Source organism: Canis aureus, chromosome 15 (assembly GCF_053574225.1).
Source record: "Canis aureus isolate CA01 chromosome 15, VMU_Caureus_v.1.0, whole genome shotgun sequence".
NCBI lineage: Eukaryota > Metazoa > Chordata > Mammalia > Carnivora > Canidae > Canis > Canis aureus.
The window spans coordinates 26163288-26187369 of NC_135625.1; the positions used below are offsets into that span (position 1 = coordinate 26163288).

The 24082-nt window shown below is 35.2% G+C and overlaps 2 protein-coding genes across 13 annotated transcripts in view; one reads left to right on the top strand and one right to left on the bottom strand.

Moving 5' to 3' along the window:
* The first annotated feature begins 20 nt into the window (after positions 1-20).
* CNOT7 (CCR4-NOT transcription complex subunit 7) lies at positions 21-17801 on the top strand. Of its 4 annotated transcripts, none has more exons than XM_077848935.1 (7): positions 23-217; positions 1771-1984; positions 3829-4022; positions 8880-9041; positions 11817-11961; positions 14427-14537; positions 16128-17801. In XM_077848935.1, exons 2-7 carry the CDS (start codon positions 1868-1870, stop codon positions 16254-16256), a joined length of 858 nt encoding a protein of 285 aa, XP_077705061.1. In that variant the 5' UTR covers positions 23-217; positions 1771-1867; the 3' UTR covers positions 16257-17801. The 4 variants fall into 4 exon arrangements, with proteins under 4 accessions (XP_077705064.1, XP_077705061.1, XP_077705062.1 ...); XM_077848936.1 differs by lacking the exon at positions 23-217 and adding an exon at positions 453-666; XM_077848937.1 differs by lacking the exon at positions 23-217 and adding an exon at positions 453-633.
* ZDHHC2 (zDHHC palmitoyltransferase 2) overlaps positions 16121-24082 on the bottom strand; it is a 70017-nt gene continuing 62055 nt past the window's right edge. For 7 of the 9 annotated variants that reach the window (XR_013352752.1, XR_013352755.1, XR_013352757.1 and 4 more), the window contains 3 exons: positions 20033-23582; positions 19796-19875; positions 16121-19708 (listed from right to left, as the gene is read on the bottom strand). The gene's annotated coding sequence lies outside the window, so the exon portion shown is untranslated. Of the gene's footprint in view, positions 23583-24082 lie in introns of all 9 variants that reach the window. The other 2 variants (XR_013352753.1, XM_077848933.1) reach the window with 2 other exon arrangements.

Genomic DNA, 24082 nt, shown 5'->3' on the forward strand with positions numbered 1-24082 from the left:
CTGCGCGGCGCGTCATCACCGAGCGCCCCCGCCAGGACGTGCGAGAAGCGACGGCGCAGCGCGGTGCGGCGCCAGCCCCGGCTCCCCTTTCCCCCTTGCTGGGCGTGAGGTGTCTATGGGGCACCCGCTACTGCCGCCGCCACCGCCACCGCCGCCGCCGCTGGTTGCTGTCTCTATGGCGAGGAGGAGGAGGAGGAGCGCGAGCTCAGCGACACAAGTAGATCTTGCGTCTGCCGGGGGGGGAGGGGCGGGTTGGGGAAGTCGAAAGGGGGCGGGAACGACGAACCTGAGAGGGTGAGCGATGGCGCCAGCTGGAAGGCGGCTGGCGAAGGAAGGAGCGCGGCGGCGGCGGCGGCGGGGGCGGGGGCGGGGGCGGGGGCAGGGTAGCGGGCTGAGGGTATGTCAAGGGGGCGGCGCGGAGTGATGACGCAAAGGCTTTGTACCTGGGGCTTCGACGTTGTTGGACGGAAATTGGGAGTGGAGGGCGGTGGCCTGGATCCTCCGCTCCCCGGCTCCTCGTAGTTGTTCCCGCAGCAGTGCTCGGGAGTCGGTCTGGCTCCATCAGTGGTTATCAAGCACCTTCACCCCGGCCCCCTGCCAGGGAAGAGAGTTATCCATGACTTGAGTGCCTCGGTGCTTGTCCTCTCGTTTCTTCGGGAGCCCGCAGTACGGAGATTCGATCTCCCGTGATGAGAAGGCCTCTGGTGCCTGGTCGGGGCTTCTGGAATCGTAGAGAGAGAGGGGGAATGGCCGTGTTAAGCTACAGGGTCTTCGGAGTGTGGGTGTGGGTGTGGGTGTGGGTTCGCGGAGTGGGGAGGGTAATAAAGGCGAGGTCCCTCTAGATCTCGGACTTCTGTTCTTAGAGGACTTGAGGTGACATCTGTGACTGAAGTGTTTTTGGGGGGGGAGGATCATAATTCCCCTTTTTTACCCTTTTTAGGAATTTCTTCCCCCAAACTTCTGTGAAAAATGAAGGAGCCTTTGGAATTTTTCTGTCCAAGATGGGGCTGTACTCTTATCATTAGGTAGCATAATACTCTGCTTATGGACCAGAAACGAGAGATGTGTATTTGGTAACTTGGGGAGGGGGGGGAGATGCTCAAGCTTTTAGGAAATGAGAAAACAGTTTGAAATGCATACACCCTATTGTTTTCTCTCTTCCTCCAGTTTTGGACAGTGAAACAATTTCTGTGGCTGTTACTTATTTTTCAGAAAGAGCTTTTTTTTTCCCCCCCTCCCCTTCTGTTGGTGGTAGTGGTTTACTAAAAAAGGTCCCTTCTAATCAGACTTGAATAAATGCCACTAAAGTAGATTTTGTCATCAAGTTAGATTTTGAGTGTTCTGTTAATGAGTAAAAGCAAACACTCCTTTTGTCCTAGTAACATCCGATCCTGTTTATATCACTATTTTTTTCATTTTCTATGTGGAAATGGATGTCTTTATAAAGTTTTGTTCAGAGAAAGAGTTTCATTCAGAGCAATCTTTAATTAATGGAAAGTTTTTCAAAGTGATTAGTATGTACACATAAAAAAAGACTGTTACTTAATATTGATATTAGAACCAGAAAACCTATGTTGTAGGTCATTTTTTCCTACTGATTAACTCTGTGACTTTTAGACAAGTCATTTCCCAAACTGATTATCTTACAAATTAGTGACTTTGAATAAATAATTTTTTAGGTTTGTATCAACCCAATTATCCTGTGATTCAGATTTCTGATATTACTGGTTTTATTATTTATTATTATAAATTTGGTTTTTATTTTGACAGGTACAAAAATAAAGGATAAAGTATTTTATGAAACAAACAAATCTTCAATCAAGTATAACATTTTGATGCTTGGCATCTAGACTTCTGTGCCCTCACTATGCCAGCAGCAACTGTAGATCATAGCCAAAGAATTTGTGAAGTTTGGGCTTGCAACCTGGATGAAGAGATGAAGAAAATTCGCCAAGTTATCAGAAAATATAATTACGTTGCTATGGTATGCCTATGCTCACATCCTTAAGATGCTTCTTATAAAAGAGGAAGAGGGATTTTAAAAGCCCTGAATTCAACCCATCTAGTTAATATTTTAGGGATTAATCTAATTATAAAAAAATTTTATCAGTGTCCTCCAACCAGAGACCATCAAGAACGCTCCTGCAATGTGACAAATTGGGTTTATTACTCATTACAGTGAGGGAAAATGCATGCCACTGTAATCATGGGATATTTCAGTAAGAGTGTTAGAAAAGACTTTTAGGATTTGGGCTTCTGTCAGGTGGTTTTAGGGAGGGATTAAGGAAGCAGGGCCTTGTGCAGAATTGGATGCTGTTGGGAAGCTGGGGTAATTCTGTGACAGGGTATCTTAATAAGTCTTAACTAGAATGAGAGAAGAATAGAGTGAGAATAAAGCTATAAAGAAGCAGCATTCACTTACATCAGCCAAGCTAGAAGGATGTTTGATCATTTTTGTGGTTAGAATAATGTTTATGTTTTTGTCTATGTTCAGTCATGATGACAGAGTGGTCTTGTCTGGTGATGAAGTATGAAACTGTTTATACTCAACAACAGATGAATGTTAGAACTTAGCTGTGAGTGCCAGGTCAGCTCCCAGCAACACTTAAGGTGTAACTGATAATACCAGATGAGCGCCCAAAAGCTAGGGAGCTTCTGCATGTCTTTTCAGAAACTCAGATCTCCCAGTAAAACTTTGTTGGTCTGCAATTTTTGTGTTGTTTTAATCATTGGAGTTGATGAACACACTGCTGTTAAGCATCTCTGCTTTTGCATATAGTATTCAATCTACCTCGACCGTCTATTCAGTTAATTATTTTGCTGCTTTACCTACTGTACCTTGTACATTTGTGGTAATTACCGTACTGTTTTCTAGATGTAAGCTCTGCAAGGCAAGGGGTTAGTGTCCTAGTCTACCTTTTCTCTCCCACAGCACACCTACCATAACACAAACATCCAGTGGTGTGGTTGGTTGTTGAGTTGGACTGATTTAGAGTTTTAATTTCTTTACCGTTTCATAGTGACTTGATATTCAGATTTTGTTCTTAGCTTCCCAGTTTGTTTTAAAATTAAAGTGATATATCATAGTATCATTTCCTCAATATTTTTAATGCAAATACATAAATGTGCTTCTGTGGGGAGAGGCAGGTTGAATGGTGAATATATGAATATTTGAGTGTACCTAGATACCCTATTTAGTAAAGGTATACTTAACCCGTAATTAGAATTGAAGTTTTTTTTCCTACAAAAATTTATAGTGATCATTTCTTAGATGATAAGGAGTGACATTAGAGATGTGATACTGTTTTACAGGAATAAGTGGGTATCATGCAATTTTTGATGATGTATAGATTATAGAGAGAGAACTATTTTACCCCAAGAAATGAAGAGGGTTTTGATGTTTAGACAGACTTTGTCTCAGAGAAATGATTGCAAAGCATGATGCATTTTCCATTCTTTTTAACCAGTTCCTTGGTTTTAACACTAGCATACTGTGAGCATAGTTTCACATACCCCTTGAGGAACATGAATTTATATTTTCCCCTCCCTTGGGAAGAGAATATTTGGTGCACTTATCATTTATTACTGATACTTAAAGTCATTAAGTTTAAGATAAGAAAGTCATTAAGTTTATTACAGAGTTTTATGCTTCTAAAAAGTGAAGTTCTTCATAGTTAAAAGGTAATTTGTATTTGAACATGAATGTGTAGAGCATTATCTATAATAGGATTATTTGACTTGAACTGAAAATTACATATTTATTCTAAGAATTTGTGAATTGTGGTTTTAATCATTTAGTAAATAATGAATCTTAAAACTATTTTACAGGACACCGAGTTTCCAGGTGTGGTTGCAAGACCTATTGGAGAATTCAGGAGCAATGCTGACTATCAGTACCAACTATTGCGATGTAATGTAGACTTGTTAAAGATAATTCAGCTAGGACTGACATTTATGAATGAGCAAGGAGAATATCCTCCAGGAACTTCAACTTGGCAGTTTAATTTTAAATTTAATTTGACGTAAGTGGGAAATAAATATAACCCAAACTTTTTTAGCTTAATTTTAAGAATTGATTTCCCTCACGGTGAAAAATGCTAACTGAATTTGGCACAGTTATCCTAGAGATACTTAAAACCTAATTTCAGAAGTTTAGATTTCTTCTTATGGGATGAAAGAACTAGGATAAAGAAGACTTTATATTCAAATACTTTGAATTTTGAAGATGTTGTTTGAAAAGTATGACTGCCACTTTTTTTGAAACCTGAAAAACTTTGGGTATTGAAATCACTTCTTGATAGAAAAAATAACCTTACGTTAGTTTTACTTTCAAACTTTGTTTGCAATTTGAAATATATATATCTTTGTTGTAGTAATTATCCTTGTGAAGAGATTAATATATCTGACTCCAGTTTATGAGTAGATTACATGTCAGAGGCAGTAAGGCATTTCTTGGAAACTTGGGTGGATTTTCCTTTCAAGTCAATGTTACATAATAGTTACGTTTCCAATCAGCCCACAAAACCTCTTGTAACTTACATATATAGGAGAGGTAATGGTATCCTTGAACTTTATTTCTTTCAGATACAGTTCAGAATCTGAATTCTAAGTTAAGCTCATGGTTGATAGTTTAGGGAAGTTTAGAGTGTTTTTAAGTGAGGGCAGATTGTTTACAAACTGACTCTAAGGTGGGGAAATACTTAATATATTCTAAGTTACAATATTGCAGTGTCCTTTTATTTGACAGCTTGTACTTGTGTAATATCTTATATCTGGTTTAAAAAAATAGTAAAAGAAGCTGTGGGACAGTTAGCAGTAGTGCCAATGTAAGAACCTCAATAATGTGATATTTAGCATATAAGATCTAAAAAGCCAGGGCAGATGGTTTTAGAGAATAGTGTTATAGTACTGTGGCTTATAATTACATTGTATTTAGCCTCATTCTCTGTTTTACTTTGTTGGATTTCATAATGTATACTAGAATCTTGTAAAGATTCTGTACTCTCTATGTAAACTGGTAATAACCTTCTATAAGTACTACAGTACTGAAATACTGAAAAATGTCTTTTATCCTTTTCTCAAAAGAGAACCATTTTTAAAATTAGTTCTTCACCATTTCATTTGTTCCATGTTATTTTTTTCCCAAGTTGATCATTAGAACAATGTTTTTAAACTAAGATACTGTTGTGATATAAATACATGAGTAAAAGGGGACCCATCCATGTCTCCATTCTGGTAAAATTGACATTTTCCTTTGCTAGAAACATCTTTGTTATAGTAACAACTGCCTTATTATTATAATCTTTGAAAGACATTTTTTCTTATACAGAGAGGGCTACTTGTTACCAAGCTTTGCTACTATTTATACTAATGTTAATGTCCAAGAAGTTGTTTAAGGAGAAGGATATAGTAGAATGCACTATTTAAGTAGAAATGATTAATTGGAAGATAAAACTGGGACTACCTAATGTAGAGACAGTACGATGAATAGAATCTAGGTATTTTGAAGAAAGATGAAAATTGACTTTTTTCTTGAGTGCCCGGAATGTGTCAGCAACTGTGTTAGGCACCAGGGATAAATGTTGAGAAAAGTTGGTCATGGTTTATAACTTAATGTTCCTGTAACTTTTCTGTCTGCTTTCTATTGCCAAAGTCCAAAAATTAGAATTGTTAGATAACGATGAATGTATAGGAGTTCTCTCCAAACTGAATTTGGAATTGATAATGTAAAATGAAAATTGGAGTAGACTATTGAGGAGATGTGCAAATTAAAACTATCAAAGGAGATGAGAACAAATTTCTAAAACATCAGTTTGATGATTGTAATAATTCTTAGTGTTTGAGGGAATCATTTTGATAGTGTAATAAAGGTTATAGGACATTGTGGGTTCAGTGGTAACTGAAAGGAAGCTGATAATCATTTAAGCAAAATGGCAGAGGAAAGAAATGGAGAATCATAAGTAGAAAGGACAGAATCAAACAGTGGGTGGTTTTGATTTTGTTTTTTGGGTCACGGACAGGCATTTGAAGGCTAAAGGGCACCTAAGTGTCAGGTATGGAGTTGCAGGCTATTTGTGTTGTCTTTCATATAGCCTTTGCAGATTTTTTGAGCACCTTATGTATTCTTGGTTTGAGTTCATTAAATATTAAGCTAGTTGACCATTCATACATTTGTGACAGTCTGTATTCTGGTTTGCCTTTTCTCATGATTTTTAGCAAAAACAAATATATAGCGTGTGTGTTTTAAAATGTAAATGTAAAATGTACAAACTATAAAATGTTTAACTTGTTGTGTTTAAAAATGTGAATTTGTATAGTAGGCTGAGCTTATACTTATAGGTAGGTCGAAAAGTTGGGACGCCTGGTTGGCTCAGTTGATAGAGCATGCGACTCGATCTTGGGGTTGTGAGTTTAAGCCCCACGTTGGATGTGGAGCCTACTTGAAAAAAAAGTGAAAACATATTTCTTGAATTTAACATACTATTAAAGTTTGGTTGGTAATTTAACATACTATTAAAGTATGGTAGTAAAGTTAGGTTGGTTTCTGTTTTTAGGATATTATTTGAAATGAGCAGCCTTGTATATATCTGCTTTTTGGGAAAACCTTTTTTAGAGATTTGTACATGGCTTTCACTCCTGTTGGGTTATTATACCTGAATATTTTGCCACCTTAAACTTCAGTAGTTGATTAGTATTAAGAGCAGTCACTGCTGTTCTGAACAGATTGTTCTAATCAGTAAGTCAATCCCTACACCTGCAGCAATCCTTACATTTTGGACACAACAGTGTTTTCACTACTTTTTTGAGATTTGCATCCTCTAATATATTCCTGCATTTACTGAGATTTTTTTTTCCATTTACTAAGATTTTTGAGGGTGGGGAATGATTTGAAAACTTGAAATGGATTGGGAAATGGACAGTCTTGATTCGGAATTGAATTGTAACAATTTTGGAGTTTTCCTTACCAGCAGGAAATTTTCTTCATCCTATTTAGAGATTTATTAGCCTACCTGTATAGAGCTTTCGGCTTTCTCTTCTAATGAGTTGGGCATTATAACGCATGGAATTGGTTCCAAATTTTAAAATATTTCCTCCAAAGAAATTTAAATGACAGTATATTAGCTTACGCTGCATTGAGTTATGTAAACTATGCAGAAAAAAGAAAGAAGTAATTTATCCTCCCCTTTTTTTAACCAAACTTGTTGATCATCGAATGCCTGAAGTACTTATCCAGGTCTTTCTTCTGGATATTGTGATTCAGTAGGTCTAGGCATAGGACCTGGGATTCCATATTTTTGATAAGCTCTCTGGATGATTCCTGTTACTGTTCTACCTCACATGTTTTTTGGCATGGTGATAGACATTAAACAAAATAGACAAAAATCATTGCCCTCTTAAAGCTTACATTCTGATTGAGAGTGTATTGTAATAAAGATTAAGTGAGCATATGGCCCAGAATAATGTGAGCCTAGAGAAAGAATCTGTTATGCTTTGGGTTGGTTATAATTTGCTAAAGTATGCCTCCCAGTGTGGGTATCAGAGCCTGGTGAGTGAAACTTGCTGTTTAAGATACATATTTTTAGTGTAATAAGGCTAATAATATCTGTTTAATGAAAAAAACTTAGATTTATTCAGATATCTTTCCTAAAGGGTTTTTCTGTGGGGAGTTTTGGTCTAAAGTGATGATTGCAGTTCCCCTCTATTTTCTCAAATGTTTCAGAGGCTAGTTGTTTTGTTTTTTTTTTTAATTTTTACATTAAGGTACAGTTTATATACAATGTTATATTAGTTTCAGGTGCATAAGGTTCCATACATTGTGTAGTGTTCACCACAATAAATGTATTTACCATCTGGTGTCATAGAGCATTACGTTTTGTTATTTTTCAAAGACATCTAGAAGCAGACTGATGTCCAGAGAATAGACCTTAAGAATACTTTTTTACTTAAAATGTTTCTTTTGGTTTAGTTATATTGTGGCTTTTAATAGAGTTTTCTATTGCCAAGTGGTGGAAATTAATATTCTTGCAATTTAAAAAGTAAATGAAAATACAATGGGCAGTGCACAAAATACTTCTCATGTATTCTCAGAAACCTATACCTTTGTTTTGATCCTTTTTTAATTTAACATTTTGGATTCCTGTGTGTGCTTAGAAATTAGGGCTTGCTTTTTTGCCTTAAGTAAAATCTTGAAGGACTGGTTTATATTTAGATTTCCTGGTTTGACTTTTGGAAGGTGATTTTCTAGGATTAAGATTGTTAGAAGAAATTATTGCTGTTATAGCAAAGGCTTTCATTTTAAGCATGTTACTGGTTATTGGAGCCATTTGAAAGGCTTATCATTAGTGAGAGGAGGAATCTCCCTTTTTCTTTAGGATGGAATGTAGTTTCACTTAGCCACATCAGATGTTTTCTCCAGCTTCTTCCTGGAGCTGCTGGGAGATGGGAGATGTATATAGGCTGTCACCCCAGTGGCTACAGCTCCATCTGGCAGCTATAAAAAGACTGCTGAGACTGAAAGCCCCTGGAAAAAACATGTCTTTTATTTTGTGGTGGTAGCCCCTGGTGAGTAGAAGACCCTTTTTTCAAACTCAGTTAAATATATCTAACTTGTGAAAGGCGAATGAAATTGAATCGATAGTAAAGCTTAAAATCTTACCCTTGGACTGTTTTTAAAAGATGAATTACTGAACAGTTTTCAAAAATAATAACCTTTATATTTAAATTGTATTTTCCTTCATATATGTGAAGCACTGGAATAATTGGACCCAAGCCAATCCTCTGTTTCGTTGTTTCTGGCACTGTAGTTGTAGATGTAAGTGGGAGAAAAACAGTTTGAAGTATGGCGCTTTTGAAGGTTGTCTTTCTTTTTCTCCTGCCAGGGAGGACATGTATGCTCAGGACTCTATAGAGCTACTAACAACATCTGGCATCCAGTTTAAAAAACATGAGGAGGAAGGAATTGAGACCCAGTACTTTGCAGAACTTCTTATGACATCAGGAGTGGTCCTTTGCGAAGGGGTCAAATGGTTATCCTTTCATAGGTAAAAAAGAAAAAAAATTGCATTGAAAATAGCATTTGTGTTTCTGTTTCCTAGCTGCTTTATACTTGGTGTGGGTCACTGTTCGAGAGGGAACTGGCTGCCGCAAAACAGTCTCCTCTCTTAAGAAGCTAATGTTGGTCTGCTTAAGGGTTAATTTAAAGGTATGAGATTCATTTTTAGCCTATGAGAGAGACTGTATTACATAGTGGAAAAAGTTAAGCTGATAAAGTAGATCTTGGTTTAAATCCAGCAATGCCATTTGGAATCAATGTTACCAAGAGTCATTTAACATTTCTGAGCCTTAGAATTAAACCATTCATTCATTAAGAAAATATTTATTTAATATCTACCAATGCCAAGTACTGCAGTATAAGATTCTAGGAATTAAGCTGTGAGCCAAACAGACAAAAATCCTCATCTTCATGAAGTTTATATTCTGGTCAGAGTAGGCAATTTTTTTTTTTAAATGATGACATTTATATTGTGGTTTATTGGTTAGTAAGTGCAATGCAGTAAAAAACCAGAAAGAGAGTGTTAGGGGAGGGTAGAGGTTGTGGATTTTATTATTATTTTTTTTTAAATAGAGTGATCAGCTGGCATTACTTAGGTAAATATCTTGTTTTAATGACCAATGATATATTTAGAGCATTTTAGTAAAAGACTTTACACACAGTTAATTCTCAACAAATAGTCATTTTTAATTCTTATTATAAAATAAGACTGGATTGTTGAAGAGAATTCCAGAAGGGGAATTAGTTCCATTTTTTAAGAAGAGACTTCCAAATAAGACAGAGTTTTCCTATTTAGGTAAACTAAATTAAACTGGAAGCCCAGGGACTAAAAGTGGCCTTGGTAATTAATTTATTTGGCCTTCTCTTAATGTTCTTACATTGGGTCCATTCCACACATTTAAAAAAAAAAAAGGAGTCTCCTGCATTTTCAGCTCTAGCCTCTGGAATGATTACAGTGAAGGACTGTTCATATTGCAAACTCTGGTGTAATACTAAGCAGTAATTTTTAAGTTGGTACCGAACATAGTAATTCTCACCTGTCATCTTTTCTCTTTGTTCTGCATTTGAGCTTTACTTCAGGAGACAAGACTGAAGTCTCTGTTAATTTGAGGAATGTTTTTTCAGTTTTTTGTTTTGTTTTGTTTTGTTTTACTTCCTGGTCATAATTAGAGAGCATCATCCTTGTCCTTTTGTTGTATAGGACTTACTTCATTCAAAAAAAATACTCTGAGCAAATACTGTGTGTTAGGCATTGGAGATATTAAGAGGAACAAAGGGCTCATGTCTTTTTAGAATGTAGAGTCTAAAAATTAGACTCCACTATTTGTCAAGGTATGTTTTATTCTAAATGCCATTTTAAATATTTTCTTCATATTCTAACCTATTTCTAGGAGATAAAGACTAGTTTAAGAAATTCATAAACCGGAAATTCTCATAGTCTTTTACTAGTAGTAAGCAAAAGTATTAATTTATATATAGTTAGATAGTAATTACTTCCTTGCCAATTACCAGAAATTTAAAGGTTCTGCCATTTATCGCGTATACCGTAGTGTGCTTTACCAGTCTTCAGTAGTAAAGCTTCTTTTTTCTTTTTAATATTAGAAGTAATTCTGAATATTAAATAGAAATTTTATTTGTATCCCCTCAAAAGACCGATTAATATCGTCTCTCATCAAATATGTACTGAGTTCCAGCTATGTGTAATAAAAGATTTTGAGATATTTTTTAAAGTGTGATTCCTACTTAGACTAGTGTAGAAAACAATACCTGCATTTTAAAGCATAGTAGGAGAAAACACCTTGTATAAGAAATTACTGGGAGTTAGGCTCTTTGAGGAAGGTGCCTTGTAAGAGGCCCTTGAAGTAAATAAAGGTAGACAGAGAAAAAAAGTTAATTATGGCACAGGAATGGAGGGACATATAAAGCTATGGGGAAAAAAACACTAGAGAGAGGAGATCTTGATCTGAAAGTGTGGGAGTTGGTATTTTATTCTCTGGATTTTAGTTCTCATTGTTTACTACTCTTATTTCTTCCATGTGCAGCATTTTCATTGGTATATCTTGAGGAGCCATAGGAGATAGGAACAGAATTTTGAGGGAAGAGAATGACTGATAAGATCATGTAAGGAAAAGAAAATACTTCCATTAGGGAATTACTCTTTGGGTTCTTTTTGTTTTTGTTTTTAATTTTTAAGTATTTTAATGTGGGGCTTGAACTCACAACCCTGAGATGGGAGACTTAAGCAGCGATCAAGAGTTAACACCCTTAACTGATTGAGCCACCCAGGTGCCCCACTCCAGATTTTTAAGCACATGACCTCTTTATGTAAAGTATGGGAAGAATTGTATTATTTTTGCCAATTCTGCTACCTTTTGACATTTTCAGCCAAGTTTCCATTCATATTTATTTTTCCATTTCCATAGTTATTTAAAATTTTTTGAGATATCTATAGAGTGGTTTGATATTCCTCTTAAAGAGTTCTTCCTTCAGAGTTCAGCAAAATAGTAATCTGTGACTGCAGGTTTGGGATGCTAGTATATTGATATCTGAATGATAGTGACAAGTTCTTATCACTCTTGGTAAGGTGATGGCATTTTCCCATTATCATAAACGTGTCTTTTCTCTCATGTGCTTTTTTTTTTTCTTTTTTTGGTTGATTCCTTTTTTGACCTACAGTTATGACTTACTTATAATTTGTATCAGAAAAAAATTTTTTCACCTCTGGTATTTATGTGTCTCTATTCTATATTTAATTCTTTTGTAGTGGTTATGACTTTGGCTATTTAATCAAAATCCTGACCAACTCTAACTTGCCTGAAGAAGAACTTGACTTCTTTGAGATCCTTCGATTATTTTTTCCTGTCATTTATGATGTGAAGTACCTCATGAAGAGCTGCAAAAATCTCAAAGTAAGGCTTCAAGTGGCAGTTGGTAATCCACACTATTTAGACTGAGTGATAAGTAAGATCCTAGCCTAGGATGTTGTTTTAAGCCATATTTTAAATTTTATATTAAATGTAGTTACGTTATCTGGTTATTTTGTTGCATAAATAATTTGTAGGAAGTCTTTTTCAGAACTTCAGCATACATTGGCAATATAAATTCTCAGCAAAATTCAAACCAAGAATCAGGTTTCTCATGACTGCTGGATTGAAAATCATAAACCTGAACAAAAATGTGAGGACTAGTGAGGCTCTCATGCACAGAAGTGCAAGTTTACACTGCCCAACATATGCACTGTCTATCCATGCAAGATAAAATCTGAGGTGGCCAGCAATGTACAGATGGTAGTCAGGTAGCAAACAGTTTCCTCTTCAGCTTGGATAAAAATTTTGTTCGTTCTAGTCATAGGATCACGTTCCTAGGATTATACATGGAAAGGTTTTTTTTGTGTTTTGTTTTTTTTTCCTGTTCTAAAAGATGTCAAGCAGTTAGTGCTATGGTAATGTGTAGTCCTGTCTGGGACAGTAGCTTACATTCTGATACTGCTAAATGCATATGTAATAGTTTATTATTTCTGAAAATTCTTTCAAAAGGAACGTTTCTTTAATAAGTAGAGTGCTCCTTCAGTTTGAAAACTAATCCACCCATGGTGGCAGACTCCCAAGGAATAGAAGGGCTTTATTTTTTTTTCAGATGTGTTTGTATAGAAGCTACAACTAAAAAGCACATTTAGGTAAAGTGGTTGCTTCATAGAACCTTCGTCAAGGTTGATCATGTTTTTTTATCAGGTTTTTAGAAGTACAAATAAAGTTCTACTTTTAGGAGATGGTAAAAACTCTAAGAGCTTTACTTTTAAGCAGAAAGAATATTGTAGGAGTTGAATAAGGAAACTGCTTTTGACAAATGAACTTAAAATCAGAAGCGAAGTAGTTTTTTGGCCGAAGTTTGCTTGCCTTACAACAAAATATGGTATATAACTGGGGAAATTTTTAAGAAAGATTACTTTGTGTTTGTAGCACCTAAAAGCAGCAGGATTGTATATAATTTGAAGAGACTTCTTAGCTGTGAGTCAAGTGAACTTGCAGTTGTAGTAGGATAGCCTTATTGCTGTAGAAATTGAGTTCACCTCCTGAAAGTATTACATGCTGAGAATCCATGGTCTAAATGTTTTAATCTGGCTTTAGAAGTGCTTTGTAGAATCTGACATGTCTCTACAATGACATTTTTTTAGGAACAGAATCAAATTACTGCTCCCTATGTGAATGATATTGGGAAATTTCTAAGTACACCAGATATTCTGTATATGCCCTGAGTGAGCTGCTTTGTCAAATTTAGGTTGAAGGCAAAGGTGCTTTTTGACCTATGGTCACTCATGCTGACTGCCCTTATTCTGTTGCTCTCCTAAGCAGCTGCTAATGATACCTAATCCTCATGTTATTTTTAGCACAGAAGTAAGCACTGTTTGTGCAAAGCACTGTTTCAAGCTGTGAATCAGAGGGCTAGTTTGCCTTAACAATTTAGAGAGGAATTTGGGTCTGTTTTGTTGTCGTCCTGTTCTTTTTTTCCTAACTTGCCTCCAGTTCTCCCTCCATTATTGTGCTTCCCTCCCTTCCCTGTTAACTTCTCTTTTATTCATTCTCTCTTCTTTTCTTTCATTGTCATTTCTTTGTGAAGCCTGGCAATATTAACATAAGCAGATCTCAGGAGTTGTAACTTACTCTTCTTAACAAAACCGTAATTAAGCACTTAATGAATTTTTAAGGATTTGGTTAATCGTAATAGCTTTATTTGGTAACAAATTTAGATGAAACTACTTAGAGATGATTGATGAGAAGCTTAAGAAAATTTGAGAATTGCCAATGGGCAGTTTTATGTTGATGGATGGATTGACTGTGAATGTACTTGGTAAATGTTCCCTTGTAGATCTGTTCTCTTGTATAGGATCTGCTTCCCTTAAATCTTTAGGAAAGTTATTTGCCTGTCACATGCCTTAAAGCATATGATGAAGATAAATTTTCCCAATTAGGATCTCATTTTCTACTAAATTATATACTTCTCCCTTTATTCAGCAAGTACTTTAGTTTGTAATTCACCTTCTCTTTTTTTTCTGATCTTCATATGGTCCACCACCTTTCTTTTTTTTTTTTTTTAATTTATGATAGTTACAGAGAGAGAGAGAGGCAGAGACACAGGCAGAGGGAGAAGCAGGCTCCATGCACCGGGAGCCCGATGTGGGATTCGATCCCGGGTCTCCAGGATCGCGCCCTGGGCCAAAGGCAGGCGCCAGACCGCTGCGCCACCCAGGGATCCCGGTCCACCACCTTTCTGTGCTAAAGTCCATTTATATTTTGGTCAGCGTCTGAGTTACGTAATTTTTGAATTCGGGGATTGTACTGATTCTGTGTTGACAGATGGATTTTCTTTCTCCTAGGGTGGTTTACAGGAAGTTGCTGAACAGTTAGAGCTGGAACGGATAGGACCACAACATCAAGCGGGATCTGATTCATTGCTCACAGGAATGGCCTTTTTCAAAATGAGAGAAGTATGAAGACATCAGTGCCTTTTTCTCAGTTGGTTGTTAGGTTGAGAACATTAAAAATCTTACGGCAAAAGTTTTTGGGCGATAAGTGCTCATTAAATGAAGATCCGGTTAGAGGTGCATGTAGGCTGTGTCCACCGCACTTGAATATGGTGGAAAGTGTTCAAAGATAAGTCCTCTTGAAATGTAGTTCAGAGGGCAGTGAAAAAATGATTTCTTCATAGACTGAAAAATGAAACACTTTAAACTACCTTAGGAATCATATAGGTCCAACCATACTATTTCTTAGATTAGAACTGAAGCCAGAGGCTAGTAACTTCTATCAAAAATGTCACCCGCACATTACTAGCAGAACTCTAGAATTCTTTCTGTAGACCACATCGGTGCTGCTGCTGCCAAGTCAAGTAATCTACATGTTAGGTTTCCCTGGCATTGTCCTCTCTTAGACATTAAACTGCTGGTAAAATACCATTTGCTCATGCCATTTTTCAGCACTTTGAGGATTTGTAGAGTAGTGCTTATATAGTGCTTTTTAGTAGATTCTTACAGAGAGGTTCTGAATTCTCAAGTGGTTAAGTAAATCTGAAGTAGTTTTTGAATCAAAAATCACACTGAGCAGAGCCCTTCACGTGGCAAAAGGCAGTACTGAATATAAGCTAGTCATGGAAGAGTGGAATTGAATGAACCCAAGTTTCCTCCTAGCTTACGTAATGGAGTGATAGATATAGGTATACCTCACTGTAAATTAAATGCAAAGAATTTCTTTTTGCAAAATATAACTGTAGAATTCTTTAGAGTATTCCTCTTAGACGCTCAAGAATTGACTGAGAACTATCTGGAAATTTAAAACTTTTGTAGCAATTGTATTAATAATAGAAAGCATAATAGTTGTTTTGTTTTGCCAAGTATTGATTCAGAAGTGATTTGGACTGTCTATTCGTGACAAGTAAATACTTTGTTTTGTACTTCTTCCAGTGCTACATTAGAGAATTAAAGCAATCTTTGGATTTTCAGCTTTGCATTTTAAAAATACCTTAATGGTTCAATTAATGGTGGATTCTCTGCTGCTAATTTGTTATCTTTATTTTTCTGGGCTTCTTCAAGAATAGTAACCTAGTGTGAATGTTCAGATTTATTGTCCAGAATGTGTTTAGGGTTTGATTGTTTTCAGCCAACTCGGCCTTGCATGTAGACTCAAGGCTACTTACAAGCCTAAACTTTTTTCTCCCATCATTGGCGATATTCATTCATTTTCACCATTGAGTATTGTTACATTAATGAAATAAAAATGCCTGCCATTTTCCCATCATTACAGACTCTCATAAAATTGATCTAAAATGTTCATAGGAAAGACATGTTTATACAATTTTTTTGTAATCTTTTTCTTTGGTTTCTCTTGAGCTCTCTGTACTTCTTGAGGACATTAGTCTTACTCAGTGAATTTAAAATGTGTGGCCTCAAAGGAGCATCATAGGAAAGAGCTGTCATTTTAGTTAATGAACAGTCAGTACTTACATTGCTGAAATATAAGTTACCAGTGGTACCTTTTGGTTAAAATTATCTTTTTTTTTTTTCCCCAAAATTCCTTTTTAGATGTTCTTTGAAGATCATATTGATGATGCCAAATATTGTGGTCATTTGTATGGCCTTGGTTCTGGTTCATCCTATGTACAGAATGGCACAGGGAATGCATATGAAGAGGAAGCCAACAAGCAGTCATGACATGAAATAGTCCTTTTATTTTTATTTGAGCTACACACAAGCTTGTATATAGGTTTTATCTCTGGTTGAATCCCTTGAACAATAGATACTATTTTTTTTCTTTCATAGCCCATTTTATTTTCTGCCTTTCAGTACTAGTATGACCATTCCTATCTCAGATCTTAATAAATAGAAAAGCATTCAGGTTAAATTTGGCCTTAACTTAATATACTTGTTAGCAGGCATGTGTGACAGAGAGTGGGGAAAGCTGCATCGTATTGAATATTTTGATAAACTTTATCTGCTTGGGCTTGGTTTGTTTTTCCCCCTTCCTAAATTAACTAGCACTGACTGTAATTTATTTCCCTGTTTCATGTCTCCCTTCCATTCTGCAGGAGTTTTAGCTTTTTGAGATTGTGGACCATCAATTTTGCACTTTAGAGAGTGATTCTGACTCAAATCCTCTGTTTTATCAGAAATTTTGGCTTTTCTTGCTCTTAGCTGGAAAAATGACCATCTGCCAACCTTATACAGTATTTACTTGTTTTTGACCCACAGACATAACACATGCATTGTGCAAACGGTTGATTCAGCAAGACTACAAAAAAAAAAAAAAAAAAAAAAAGACAAAAAACTACTGAGGAGCTTAGTAACTGCTGTTTCTGTACGTAGTGTTTAATCTTCCAAGCACATCTAGTGTCTGTCAGTTTCTCATTGGCATGTATAGGCTGCTCTGTGACAAGAATTTTTCAAACCAGCTTTACACCCTTCAGGAGAAATCCCTTGTGATTGGATGTTTAATGTCTGCCAGGAAACTGGCATCCAAGATATTGAAGCTGCAGTTATTTTATGATAGCACACTTCTCTTTGATATGCTTCTTTTTATTCTGTCACCGTTTACCCTTATTTTTAATTTTTTAAACATTTTATAGCCATACTTACGATGCTCTTGCTTTTTTGTTGATTCCACAGATCAATTTCATTAAAGTCCAAAGATAGCAAGTCTTTAGGTATATTTTGTACCAAATTAAATTAGAAGACAAAAAATTGTGCTTTCATAGTTGTTACAAAGATAAATAATGGAGAGATTTGGTGCAAAACAAAATACAAATATATATAGCCATATGTATATATATGTACATATGGCTATATATATATATATAGCTAATTACAATTACCTGAGGAGTGTAATGCTTGTTTATTTTTTTGTGTATATCTTTGCAATCTATTTTATATATATTGACAAAAGAGACTGTGAAATATTTAGCCATGCAGAATATGTGACCAGACCAGAGCATGTGTAGGAAGACATTTTGGTAATCATTAACTCTTCCCTGAAATGATAGACTACAAGTTATGATGTGTGTTATCTACATTTCAATCAGTAATACTAGCAAATCATAAAATGTAGCCACATTGGTTTGTTTCCTTTGTACATTCTTTATTCATGATTATTACAATGCTGTTAACTGGGTGGTCCTTTTTAAACAAAATGTTATTTGCAAAACAGAGGGTATTTGTTTTTAAAGCTTTTGTAAATAAAGGCTTCAGAAATGTTTTCTTACATATGTTGATGCCTGGTAATTTTGTTTTAAAGATATTTATTTGGGGGATTTTTGTTTTTTAATTTGGGCAAATGAATTTAGTAACTCAGTAACTTCTTTAACTGTAGCTATTAGTCTCTTAATCGAGCCTTCTGCATTTCAAACACTGTCAGTTTATTCTTTTGAATACCTCAACTAGATGTTAAGAATTGATTTTTATCTCCTTTTCAGGAATGCATTTATTCTGAAAGACAAAGTAAATGCATTTGATATGACTTACTGTGGCTTCTTTTTAAAGCTGACAATATAACGGATAATTTAATTGGTTTCTTTTTGATTTTCACCTCCTTAAAAAAATAGGAATTATAAAGATTCCCTTTTGAATAGCCACATAGTTGCTGAATTTCATGTTCGTGTCAATTTTGGTTTTTGTCTCAAGAAGTAATAAAATTTTATAACTTCTACAAGAGGAATATTATGAACTTTACTAAATCTAGCTTTTGGGCATAATTTAGCTGATAATTTTGTAATGTTCCTAAGCCATTAATTCTGGACTCACCATCTTCTATTTAAATCTCTTGGATCAAAGATCAGTAAAGTACGTAAGGCCTACAGGCCAAAACCAGCCTACTGCCTGGTTTTGTATGGCCAGTGAGATGAGGATGGCTTTTATGGTTTTAAAATGGTTGGGGGAAAAAAAATCAAAAGAAAAATACTGACATGTGAAAATTAAGTGAATTCAAATTTTAGTGTCCATCAATAAAGTTATTGGAATGCAGCTACACTCATCATTTCTGTACTGTCTGGCTACTTCTGCACCACAGTAGGAAGGCTGAGTAGCTGCTACAGAAACTGCTTATGGCTTTCTCATCCTTTCACATTCCTTCTTGGTATGCTACAAAATCAGTGATGCAGATACGATGTGAAAGCATTTGGAGTGCCTGGTCTATCTATACAACAATTTATTTTTCTGTTACCAGCTTATATCCATTATATCCAAACAGAAAACTGTACTTTGAATGATGTGCCTTGAAGGCACAATAGAGTGTTAACTAAATCATATGGTAAAATAATGTGTCATGCAATGATACTGTAACTGCTAAAAAATGCAATATATGTTGACATAACCAGACCAAGCACTCATCACAATATACCCAACTATTGGGAAAGCGTAAACATTTTAAAACAGAGTATCTCATCACATCATGATTTCTTCACAAAAATAAGTGAAAAGTCTATGTCTGGCCCATTTGTTAGCCAAGCAAAGCCATTTACTGATAGTTATGTCATGGTTTCTGAATGTAGTAGCCCAAAGAAATAACGTCTAGAGAAAATAATTTTAACAACTTAGCCTTTTGGAAAGAATGGTTGAAGAGTGAGGACATTGGGTACAACATCTACAGTTAATTATAAAGGGACAGGATTTTGAGTATTGTTCTTTGCCTCTAAATAAAATGTTCTAGTACTTTCCCAGCTATTCTTTGAGAAATCAATGCTAAGTTTGAAGTGACCAAAGAATTAGTTTCTTTTCGTAGTCTGTATGGAAATACAGGTGAGACCATTTTCAAAGAAGTTGAGAAACCACTATGTCATTGCAACCCGAAATCGACTCAGATGTATTAACAACTGCAAATACGTAAAAATGCGCATGGAGCAGAGAAAGGTTGAGTTGGTCAAATTTAAAACCTTGTGAAAATGGCAGGTAGCCATTTCACTTATCACCTTTGTTCTCTTTTTTTTTTTTTTTAATTTATTTATGATAGTCACAGAGAGAGAGAGAGAGGCAGAGACACAGGCAGAGGGAAAAGCAGGATCCATGCACCGGGAGCCCGACGTGGGATTCGATCCCGGGTCTCCAGGATCGCGTCCTGGGCCAAACGCAGGCGCTAAACCGCTGCGCCACCCAGGGATCCCATGTTCTCTTTTTTTCTTAACAAGAATAAACATTTCATTGTTAGCCGGTGTCTTACTAGTGCAAAGACCATGTGAAAAGAGAATAAACCAAAAAAATCATACTTGTGTTACACGTGTGTACAGATTCTCCTCCAGTTGATTCTTTATAGCCATTCTGGGTTTACCCATAACGTCTCCTTGGCCTAAGGATATTTTTTAAAGAACTTTGAAACATTTGCATGTTACACTAAAATCAGTGTGTAATTAAAGTTGCTCTTTATTAATATTCTCTCATAATAAATGATGGGGTCATTTAAGGTGCTTCTAATACCAGACTTTAGGGGGTTATATTATACTTACTGAAAAAGACAAGAATTCTAAACTCTGTCAATAGCTTTATTTTCATAGTTGGATAAAAGACAACAGAAGAACTGAAGCTTTCTGTGATAATCAGTTTTTAATTCAGCATCAACAGAATTCTACTTTGGAGCATTATTTTTTTTCTCAAGCACCTTTATCTGTCAAACAAGATAAAGAATTGTTATTAATAAATTCAGGTCAGGAGAGCCCCTTCCCTGAAAGATGCAACATAAATGATTGTTTTTTATAAATCATAAAATAGTACTGTCCATTCTGAGTAATGAACTCCTTTACATAGCATACACTGGAGCTTAAAATCACTTCTCAAAAAGCCCCTTTGGTTTCACTGGTACTCAAAAATAAGTCAAAAGATGAATCATCCTAACACATTTTTTCCCCAACTGCTAATACTGAATACTAGCTACAAATAAGAACACCAAAGATCTGTGGGTACTGTCACCAGTTTTGTTTTTGCTATCACTTTCCTGCCATGAGAAAAAACTGCAAGTGATTTGTTTGGCATTGCCCAGTCATATTTTAACTTTTTGTGGAATAAGAACAATTAAAGAGCTCTGAGTAACCTAAACTGCCTTACATCCTCTCTTTTTGAGGATGGAAATACACTGAACATTGTGCTGTGGGACACATGTATGTCGAAATAGGGAAAATCTGCTCATCTAGAATTTAATGGAGTAATAATTTTTCACAGGTTGTTTTCCTGAAGCATGAATCATGATTACCACCTTCATTTTTAAAGAACATATTCTATAAATCCTTTGTATTTGAGTTCTCTAGAGGATGTGGTTATTGCCAAACATACGCCATATTTCCCAGTTACCTGTTGAACAAGCGTACTCAAGTTTTATGGTCTGTTTCTAATTGCCCTCAGAATCATTTTAACCAATACATACTTATCCTGTCATCCACCTCTCCTCAAAAGACCTATGTTATGACCAGGTTGTAGATCAGCTTTGTCTGCAGTAGTTCTGGTAGACTTAGGAAAAAGTGTATCTTTAAAGCAACTTCGATTGTCAGTGCAAAGGCAATTCCATATAGACAGCTACTAAAGGTGATCAACCAGACTTTATTATGGTATAACAGGAGGGAATTCATGAATAAGCACTTCCTTGAATGTCCCATCATTGATTTAGATGCAATAAGTTTATCTTTGAAAATACAAACCCTCTTTTCACTGCACAATGGCAAAGTTAACTAAAAGTATATGAAGTATTTGTACATTTAAAAAAAATCTTAAAAATTTTACCTATATATACGGTAGAATTTTGAAAAACAGGAAAAATCAAACATCAATCAAATGGATGATCAGGATAGTTGAAGTATAAGTGTCTAAGTATAAGTTTGAGTTGAACAATTAAATTTTTTAAAGCAAAATGTTTAAAATGTTTTTAAGGTACATTTTATAAATATGTACAAAATGTAGGTCTATTTGATGCTTTATTCACTCGGTAAACTTTATACTGCATATCTAATGAGATATGCCATCATCTCTAAAAATTATAACCACCTAGATTAAAAACAAAACAAAACCCTTAAAAGATTATTCACTGTATGAAAACAAAAAGGGAACCATTACAACTTAATGGAAAAAAATTTGTAAAAAAAATTTTTTAAATCTGATTCTAATGTGTACTGACTCATGTATATCAATAATTACACAAAAGGAAACACTTAACAGTACTCTAGCAAGGTAAAGAATAAAAACTTCTCTTTTTTTCTTCTCTTTTGACAAGGAACATGTCACAGAATCCTATCCACAAAAATGGCTATAGTACTGTGCTTTGAAAAAAACCTGGCTGCATATAATTCTTAATACATCATGTGATGCTGTTGCCCTTAAGACTTCTAGCAGTAGCTATAGGTTCCAACCTGGCACTTCAGGTAATAAAAAATGATGACCAAAAAATCCTTTAAAAGTAAAAAGTAAGAATGTATCATATCTTCTGAGATTTCCTGAAACAGATTGTCAGATCAAAGTCTTTAGCTTTAAAAAAAAAAAAATCTGAAAGAGTGCCATCCTATTACTCAAAGAATTACACTCAAATGATCTATAAAATGAACTTCACTGATACTGATTCTTTCACAAACTCATTTAAATATAAAAGTTTATATTTTTAGAAAGAATGGGTTTTGCAAGGATCTTTTTTACTCCATTATCCTCTGGTCTACTAGTCTATTATGTGTTGCATTTTTGTCTAACTCAGATTTTGAAAAGTTTAATACCATTTTCTCTTTGATTAAATACCAGTTCCTTAGCTATGTAAGTTTTAAAAGATAATCTGCTTTAAATTCTCAAAATCAGTACCAAAAAATGTTTACAGCTTATTCTAATCTCTAACATTTACAAAACTTACACTCCACTCAAAAAAAAAAGAAAAAAGAAAAAAAGAATAAGTTTTTTTCAAATAGTGCATACAAGGCACAAGAGCTTCCTAGTATATTTACTGAAGCCGAACATTTGGCATCAACAAACACACCACTTTAGTTTACCTTAAACTCAATTTCCAAACAGCACACCATTTAGTTCATATTGAACTAAATTTCTAAAAGTATATTTCTTTTAATGATTTGCATAATTTAATCTTAAGTATTTGAAGAAATATAAAGTATAACTGTCATACTTTCGATGAGGGGACACAGAAATAATATAGATACCAATGGAGGATTAATCTATTGGCCCATTAGGAATTATTAACAAATTCAATATTTTAGCTATATGTTCAATAGAACAAATAACTTTTAAAAAATGAGATTTTTTAAAAAGCCAGAATGGCAAAAGAACATCATAAATGATTTTTTATAATTTTCAGCCAATTTAAGAGGATCAGAAGAGATGAAAAATATATTGTGGATGTAGTAGTAATTAATGTATTAGTTATGATAAAAATTGCTAGCTAGTTGCTTATCAGTGAGCTCAGGCTTCAATGACCATACATCTTTCCCAGCAGGGAACAAAGGCTAGAATTAGATTAAAGTCTGGCAAAAATGGTGGTAATCTTCAACTGTAGGCCACTTAAAATTTGCAATGAATTCATAGTCATTATAGTTCACTCAGTCTGGGGCTGGATTCACAACAGAGGGAATGCTACCTCCAACTCGTTGGTAACTAGTAGGTTTTATAAATAAAGCTGTCATTATACGGTAATTTGAAATCTTTCAAATTTCAATATCTTAAATAGTCTCAATTTTCTGAATCAGAAACTCAGATGATTAATGGGCTTTTTATGTATAGACATTGTACTACCCAAATATTTGGGTGAAAATCAGCCCATGAACTTATTCCAAGTTTTTATGATAGAAGATACTTTTGCCTTTGATTCATAAACCATAATTACTTCTAATATGTAAGAGGAATTTGTGTTAGTTCAAACAATCTGTATATTGAATTTAAAAATGTGTTATGTTTTAAGCAACAGCTTGGAGAGAACTAACCAATTCATATTCTGCATATCCAGCCAAAGGAAAATGGGAACAACTGGCCAATGGTGCCTTCCTGTGGGAAGCCTCTTCCATCCACCTACAGCATGGATACCTTGAAATGAAACAGAAATCATGAAGCTATTGTGTCAACTATAAAAAAAACAAAAAAACTAACCACTCATTCAGTGTTTGTTGAATAACATTCCTTGTTCAAAATTAAATATTTCCTAGGCAGAAAGCTCAGATATGTTCTTGAATACAGACTTCTATATCAGTGCTTCTCAAACTATAATAAGCATATAGAAGAAGACTAGAGGAGCTTGTGAAAATGCAGAAAATGCAGATTCTGACTCAGTAGGTCTAGGGTAAGGTCCAAAATTCTACATTTCTGTTGAGCTCCCGAGTGATGCCAATACTGCTAGTTTGGGGCAGCAATTTGAATGGCTGGTTTCCTTGTTCTGCATTTGTCTGAGGCCAGTAGGAGTTTAGGAGTGACAGCTGAGTTGGGATGGGGATTTAGGAAAATACGTTTGAAATTTCACATACATAGAAGCACAGCATTTTTTACTCGAATAAAGAGAGAAGGTGGAAAAGGCTAATTTGACTTATATA

What these genes read in the sequence shown, in the direction of transcription:
- CNOT7 (XM_077848935.1), top strand. Translation starts at nt 1,868, where the DNA reads ATGCCAGCAGCAACTGTAGATCATAGCCAAAGAATTTGTGAAGTTTGG. An exon ending in AAATGGTTATCCTTTCATAG is followed by an intron (nt 9,042 to 11,816) that starts GTAAAAAAGAAA and finishes ATTCTTTTGTAG; the next exon opens with TGGTTATGACTTTGGCTATT. An exon ending in CCTTTTTCAAAATGAGAGAA is followed by an intron (nt 14,538 to 16,127) that starts GTATGAAGACAT and finishes ATTCCTTTTTAG; the next exon opens with ATGTTCTTTGAAGATCATAT.